Here is an 8,491-nt window from a genome sequence, read left to right as displayed (position 1 = left end):
GAGCTGGAAGAGCAGTGTTCTGATTGGTCGACACGTCAGGAAACAGGAAGTGTTGAGCTGTTGCGAACGGAATGGCTGCAGGTTTTAAAAGAGCTTTTATGGATGTTATGAGTAAAACACTAGAGGCGCCACGTGGCCCTAAAAAAATCCGGTTTATTCATACATTCATTTTCTGTTCGGCTTAGTCCCTTTATTAATCTGGGGTCGCCACAGCGGAATGAACCGCCAACTTATCCAGCGTATGTTTTATGGAGCGCCCTTCCAGCTGCAACCCATCTCTGGGAAACATCCATACACACTCATTCACACTCATACACTACTGACAATTTAGCCTACCCAATTCACCTGTACCGCATGTCTTTTGACTGTGGGGGAAACCGGAGCACCCGGAGGAACCCACGCAAACATGGGGAGAACATGCAAGCTCCACACAGAAACACCAACTGATCCAGCCGAGACTCGAACCAGCGACCTTCTTGCTGTGAGGCAACAGCACTACTTACTGTGCCACCCCTATTGAACATCTTTAGAATTAAAAAGATAATAAATTTTATTTTAAAATTAAGTCAATTAATCAATCATTAGTCAATTTAAATAATGCGGTTACAAAGATCCTTCACAAATAATAAAGATAATTTAGAAAAAAAAGCATCTGTTAAAAAAATTCAACTATTTGTCATAACTGTTATGAAACCAAATTCTGCCACAATAGAAAAATAAAACTCACATGTTGTCTAAATTAGGAGATTGAATAAGTAAATAAATAAATTGACATTTTAATTAACCAATAATGATGGCTTAAAAAGTTTAAAAAAATGTTATGTGAAGTATAAAAAAGCTAAAATATGAGATAGCAAGTCAGTATTATGAGATACAAAGGAAACACTATATTACTAAATCATTAGGTTTAAAGGTATAATGATAATAATAATAATAATAATAATAATAATAATAAACTCAACGTAATTATTTCTTTTAATTTATATTTCAATGTTTTTTCATGTCAGTGGGTGTAGATTATTTACTTGGCTTATTAGTTATGACGTTTTCATGTCATGTGATTTATCAATGTTTTTATCTTTAAATGGAGAAAATGTGTATTTTTTTTTTACAAATTATTAATTTTTTTATATTAATGTAAAAATGCATTGACGAACAATGATTTGGTGAAGACATTTCTGTACACACACACACTTCCACCTAAAAATTGTATACTATTATATTGTTTAGATATTTTAGTTTCATTGTTGCTTTGATTACTTCTATGAAAATTATCAAATGTAAATGTGTTGTCTGTATTAACTATTTTATTATGCAAAAATTAAATAAGAAAAATGAAAGCATGAAGAGCCTAAAAATGAGCAGAGGTTTCGACCAATCAGAGTTAATGCCTACTCATATGCCCCGCCTTCTTTGGTCATTCTGCTGTGATCGCTTTCGCTTCTAGCGTTCTTTGTAGCGCAACAGAAACCCGACGACACATCCTGGCGTTGTGCGTCACGTGACCTGCACTGCAACCGGGTCACACTTCAAACTTAATGCACCAAAACCTCATCTGATAAAACAACGCGTTGAATCTGAGGACAGTCTATCGGTTTACATTTCTCGCAGTCGATAATAAACAATGTCGCTCTCAGCAGCGCGTTCTTTTCTGTCGGAGGCGGCATACGGCGAGCAGGAGCTGGACGCTAATTCAGCGCTGATGGAGCTCGATAAAGGTGTCTCTTTATAAACACACACACACACACACACACACACACACACACACACACACACACACACACACACACACACACACACGCGCGCGCTATTTAAATGTTGAATATCTATATAAATGTATCTGTTCGCATTATAAAGCACTTCTGCTGTACTTTAGGCTATACTGTGCTTTGTTTCCCTTCAGACAGAATGTGAAGAGAGGCAACTTATGTTATGGAAAGATCCTGATTTTGATCAGCCTTCAAGTAGTTTCAGACTTTTATGAGTTTCTTTCTTCCTTCAAACACACGGATGGTGGAAATGCTTGAAAATGCTTGAATTTTAATCTACTATGAAAGAAATCTGAAAAGGGTTTAGATTGTGGATGAAGTGCTTGAAAATGTAACTGCAGTGCTTTGTTATTATTGATGTTGCTAAAATTAAGTTGGTTTTATATTCACACGTTGAAACGTTCTTCTTGATAATATAATTTCAGAAAAGTATTATTTGCCAGTTCTGAATAGTGAAATCATATCAACAGCCAATGACTATAAGTACAGTATCAGTTTCAAAGTACAACATTGTTCACAGTCAAATAAACAGTGCTAATGTTGTTTTGAAGTCACACTTACATGTTATATTAGACCGAAAATTCAAAGTATAATGGTAAACAATTTAGGAAGCATGTCACAAGTTGTGATTGAATGAATGTGCGAATGTAAAACCAACTTTACCTCAATCTTACTAAAGAGGTAATGATAGTGAAAATAACTATTCAAATAAAATGAAAATAAAATTTGTTGCTTCTGCATTAAATGAAAATCTGGGGTCTTCTCATGAGCCTGTAGCGTGATCTGCCTTTTATCTTTTTTTTTTTTAAATCTGCACCCCTTGAATTTAAGATGAAATTAGACACATCTAAAATTGAGATGACATTTAAGATACTACATGACAATCATGGCTTCAACATTGTCCCTTAATACTATGCTATTATATGGGGTGGTTTGCCCAGGGTGCTATTCAAGCTAGAACCACCACTGCTCACAGACTCCTGATTTTGTCTCTTCTCCAGGTTTACGGTCTTGTAAACTGGGAGAGCAGTGTGAAGCTGTGGTCCTTTTTCCCAAACTCTTCCAGAAATACCCGTTCCCCATCCTCATCAACTCTGCCTTCCTGAAGCTGGCAGACATCTTCAGACTTGGGTAATTGCGCACATGAATACATAAGAGTAATCTCATGTTTGATGGTTTATATATGGTGACAGAATTGTCAATAACATTGTTTCTGTTTTATTGCAAAAATTATGTTATTAGTATAATATTTAACCATCCATCCATCCGTGAAGGTTGTTCCAGTCTAATACCTCAGTGTGTCACGACGGCATGAATGAAATGTTGTTGAGTTAAAGTGAAACTGTCGAACTGCAGTTAAAGTCAGGCATGCTGCTGATTAGATTCAGAAGGTCACTTTTTTTGTCAGACGGCTCACCGGTCAGGTATACATCCGTGCTAAAATATCAAGGTGAAAGTCACCATAGCTTGCGTAGAATAGACCCAGCTCCCAACCCAACTTTGAGAAAAGATTAACGGCGATATTTTTTTATCGCGCAATAAGACTATCGCGTTAACGGCAATAACGGCCCACCACTAGTACATATATATATATATATATATATATATATATATATATATATATATATATATATATATATATATATATATATATATATATATATATATATACAGTTAAAGGCAAAATTATTAGCCCCCCTAATTGTTTTTTTTTTTTTCTTCCCAATTTCTGTTTAACGAAGAGAAGATTGTTTTTAACACATTTCTTAACATAATAGTTTTAATAACAAATTTTTAATAACTGATTTATTTTATCTTTGCCATGATGACAGTAAATAATATTTGACTAGATATTTTCAAGACTTCTATACAGCTTAAAGTGACATTTAAAGGCTGAACTAGGTTAATTAGGTTAACTAGGCAGGTTAAAGTTATTGTATAACGATTGTTTGTTCTGTAGACTATCGAAAAAATATATAGCTTAAAGGGGCTAAAAATTTTGACCTTAATGTATATATTTCTGTAGGAAAATCAGTTTTTTCCTCGGGTCCCTTCACTCTAGTATTTTGTATCACCAGTGAGTGTCTGCATCAAGACCGTCCAAGCTTGGAAAAGATGAGAACAAAATCAGCTGTTTAGTATGATTTTATTCTGACACAAGGGAGGGAAAGAGCAATCTTATATACACATTGAGGGGTCCGCCTGCAACTGAGCCCTAACACAAAAGAATATTATCATAGAAGGAGGGAAACAGCGATACAAAGACAGCTTACAGCAGGGGTGTCCAAACTCGGTCCTGGAGCGCCGGTGTCCTGCATATTTAGTTCCAACCCCAATTAAACACACCTGAACAAGCTGATGAAGCTCTTCTAGGTATACTAGAAACTTGCAGGAAGGTTTGTTGTAGGTAGTTGGAGCTAAACTATGCAGGACCCCGGCCCTCCAGGACCGAGTTTGGACACCCCTGGCTTACAGCAACCAGAATACGTGAGAATGTGTGCGTGTAGGTATGCGCGCATCTGTGAGCGAGTCAGATAGTGGCTTTTTTGCGCACCCTAGATGGGACGGAATGTTCCGGCCACACCGAGATAAGATGAACAGAATATGCATACACACATACATTTCTGCAGTGCAAAAACACAGAAGAGAGAACAGAAAAACAGGCTGTAAAAACAGTAGAATACACACACATTTAATAATCAAATCCTTCAATTTCTTTTACAATATTTTAAGCTGTAATGTTGTAATTGATTATGACCACTATTGGTAATAGTTATCTTTTTCTATCTCATGATTTTGCTTGTATTAATTTCAACATTTGGTTTCATTATGTTGACCTTCGTCGTTATTTGGCCATAAAGTTTCTATCCTATAATTGAGGAGTGTGTCAAAATAATTTACATGTCAAAATTATTCTATTTTTGTAACTTTTTTTGAGAATGAGTTAATAAATACTTAAATGCAAAGTAAATAATAAATAAATAAATGCAAAATATTTATTTATTTGTCCTGGACAAAGCTCTCACTGACTAGAGAAGTGTAAATTTTTTTTATTGTGTGTCCGTTTGTTTATAAATGTATCTTCAGGTGAAATTGCTTCATTTAAGTCTGATAAATGTTATGAATCTGTAAACTATTTTGTCAAATCAGGAACAACTTCCTGCGGCTGTGTGTGCTGAAGGTCACACAGCTGAGCGAGAAAACACCTGGAGAAGATCCTAAACGTGGGATGAGTTTGTCAAAAGAGTGTTTTCAGTCATCCACAGCAATGACCCTGTGGCCCGAGCAATCACCCTCAGGTACTTTCACTCAGTAGTAGCACTGTTTAATCGTCACTAATCCTGTACAAAATAAAAGCTTGGATGTACTGTATATGCACACTGTGTGTATATTTACTTTGTATATATGTTAATGCACACACAAACATGACTATTAAAAAAACGTTTTAAATAAATAAGAAAAAAATGTACATATAAGTTTGTTTAAATATAATTATATATATATATATATATATATATATATATATGTATATATATGTATATATATATATATATATATATATATATATATAAATGTGTCTATATATATATATATATATATATATATATATATATATATATTATATATATATATATATATCTATATATATATATATATATATTTTCATATAAATATAACTATTTGTGCACACTGTGTGTTTATTATGCATATATGTAAATGCACAAACAAATGACTGTGAAAAAACATTTTAAATAAATTAAAAATGTACGAAAAATTGTATATAATTGTATGCTATATAAAAATATTTTATGTAAATGTAAATATTTGCACACACACTGTGTATTTTATTATATATTATGTATGTCAATGCACACACAAACATGACTATGAAAAAAACATTTTTAAATATAAAAAATGTACCTATATTTATATCTATATATAATTGTATGTAATATATAAATGTTTTATATAAATATAAACAAAAATCTCTTTATGTATATGCATGGATGTGTTTATAGACGCAATAAATATACAATTAACATGCAATAATATGTAAATGCACACATGTATGATTTAAACAGTACTACTTGACAGCGTTTCTATTTTATCAAAATATTTATTTTGTTTACAATAGTTGATTTTTTTTGTTATCAAATTCATACACTAGAGATAGTTTTTATTCAGGAAATATGTTAAGGGAAATGTTTAAAAAAAAAGTGTCTATGAAAAGGAGGAATTTTAGAATGGTTATCGTTGATTAAACGGAAACAGCTCATGACTTTTCATCAGCATTGTTGTTAGTTTTATTTTTTTGTGTGCAATGAATGATTATTCTGTCAAAGACTGTGCTTGAATAGTCTCAGTGCAAATAATGTGATTGTACACTTGTTGTCAGTGTATTTATGCCTTTGTGCATTTCCACAGAATGCTGGGAAGTTTAGCCTCCATCATTCCAGAGAGAAAGAACGCTCACCACAGCATCCGCCAAAGCCTGGACTCTCATGATAATGTTGAAGTAGAAGCGGCTATTTTGCAGCTGCTAGCTTCTCATCACATTCCAAGTAAGTATTCACTATGACAGAATGCTTGATAACTGGTTTAACTGGTGCCAAAATGGCATATTTCTCACAAATGTTTTAGTCATGCATACAGTAGCTGACAGAAGTCTTGTCGTCGATCCCAGTTGTAAGAGCAACAAATAATAAAATGACTACTTTTTTGGTCATTTGGAAAAGCGATAGAATGTAGATTTTCCGATGAATCATCTATTGAACTCCATCTTAATCATCACAAATACTACAGAAGACCTGTTGGAACCCGCATGGACCCAAGATTCTCACAGAAATCAGTCATGTTTGGTGAGTAAAGAATCACGGTTTGGGGTTACATTCAGTATGGGGGCATGCGAGATATCTGCAGAGTGGATGGCAACATCAACAGCCTGAGGTATCAAGATATTTGTGCTGCCCGTTACATTACAAACCACAGGAGAGAGCAAATTTATCAGCAGGATAGTGCTGCTTCTCATACTTCAGCCTCCACATCAAAGTACCTGAACGCAAAAAAGGTCAAGGTGCTCCAGGATTGGCCAGCCCAGTCTCCAGACATGAACATTATTGAGCATGTCTGGGGTAAGATGGAGGAGGAGGCATTGAAAATGAATCCAAAGAATCTTGATGAACTCTGGGAGTCCTGCAAGAACGCTTTCTTTGCCGTTCCAGATGACTTTATTAATTATAAGTAAATTATTTACTTTAATTCTTTTTCCACTGCACCATGACTTTATATTCTATACTGTACATTATTTCTGTTAAGTGACAAGACTTTTGTCTAAGTAAAGTCAGACCTTACTGTCCCAATTAAATAATTAATAATCAAGATATGATCATATTTTATTTTGGTAAAATAAGGGTAATCTAGAGGCCTTTGCCTTTCATATAAGCCACTTCTGATAGCCAAATGATCTACTAGAAGACAAGTTATTATTTGTTGTTCCTAAAACTTGGATAGGCGACAAGACTTTTGTCAGGTAGTGTATAGGCATGGGACGATAACCGTTTTCAAGGTATACCGCGGTTTGGAAAAGTCAAGGTTTTAATACCGCCAAAATTTTCTGTAATACCGTTCCTAAGGTATATGTAAAAATTTTAATTTATTATTATTTTTTAAACAACAGCAACTCCAGCAGAAAAGATATCCAAACATGCCATTTTTAACTGTAGAGAAATCTGTGTTTTTGAAACTAATGAAGACAGCAGAAGTCATTGATTCATTTGAATTATTTAGCCTGACAGGTTTACTACTCCAAAATATTTTAAATGTTTCTCAAAATAGAATATATTGTGTTCAAAGGGGGAAAAACTTTTAGTTTTTTACCCAGATATTTAAAAATAATATGTTTTAGAGCAGTAATCACAATACCGTGAAACTGTGATATTTTTATCCAAGGTTATCATACCGTCAGAATCTCATGCCTAGTAGTGTACGTCTAACTTCAATATTAGAAAGTGGGCTGAGGAATAATTTGAGTTTAAACCAGTTAATGATTGTCTTTCTTTGTTCTCCTTTTTCCTTCAGAGATTTTGCGGCAGGAATTTGCAACAAGATTAGTGAGATGATTCAAGGTAGGTGAAATCTTAATGCAAATGATCCTTATGTGAGTCACTGGTCTGCAGTCTAACTGTGTGCGTGCATGTGTGTGTGACCGCAGGACTGGACACTCCAGTGGAGCTGAAGCTGAAGTTGATCCCAATGCTGCAGCACATGCATCATGATGCCAGCCTGGCGTCGTGCAGCAGAGAGTTACTGCAGGAGCTGGTGTCCTCATACCCATCCACATCTATGCTAATCGTCACACTGCACACCTTCACCCAGCTGGCCACATCCTCCCTCGTCGACATCCCGGAGCAGGTCAGAACACTGCTGTCTCATACAGACTGTAGTGTCGAAAGTGACTGATTTCTATACTGTCTGTAAATAGAACAGATTGGTCATTGGTTCGTTCATTTCATATCACGGTTTTAGGGCCATGGTTTTGGATTAAGATATGAAGGGTTCAGATGCAAAAGCCGCTAAGCGCCACTTCCGTCGAAAATGACATTGAGTGAATGCTTTAGGCACGTAGTACATGTTCAACAAATAGATTTGCTTCAAATCATCTAAATCGCAGCATCAGCGCATTCAGGAAATAACAGTTTGTGTGCAGTTTGTTGCCTTTGACA

At 34.8% G+C, this 8,491-nt stretch overlaps 1 protein-coding gene across 1 annotated transcript in view; it reads left to right on the top strand.

Annotated features, from left to right (window-relative positions):
- The first annotated feature begins 1,474 nt into the window (after window positions 1–1,474).
- ints7 (integrator complex subunit 7) overlaps window positions 1,475–8,491 on the top strand; it is a 30,569-nt gene continuing 23,552 nt past the window's right edge. Inside the window, 9 exon segments of the mRNA XM_056445257.1 lie at window positions 1,475–1,718; window positions 2,771–2,900; window positions 4,920–4,968; window positions 4,970–4,996; window positions 4,998–5,068; window positions 6,195–6,295; window positions 6,298–6,331; window positions 7,848–7,894; window positions 7,981–8,180. Coding sequence (XP_056301232.1) covers window positions 1,625–1,718; window positions 2,771–2,900; window positions 4,920–4,968; window positions 4,970–4,996; window positions 4,998–5,068; window positions 6,195–6,295; window positions 6,298–6,331; window positions 7,848–7,894; window positions 7,981–8,180 — 753 coding nt within the window. The 5' untranslated portion in view covers window positions 1,475–1,624.

The sequence above is a fragment of the Danio aesculapii genome, chromosome 20, assembly GCF_903798145.1.
Source record: "Danio aesculapii chromosome 20, fDanAes4.1, whole genome shotgun sequence".
Lineage (NCBI taxonomy): Eukaryota > Metazoa > Chordata > Actinopteri > Cypriniformes > Danionidae > Danio > Danio aesculapii.
This window is presented reverse-complemented; position numbering and strand designations above follow the sequence as displayed.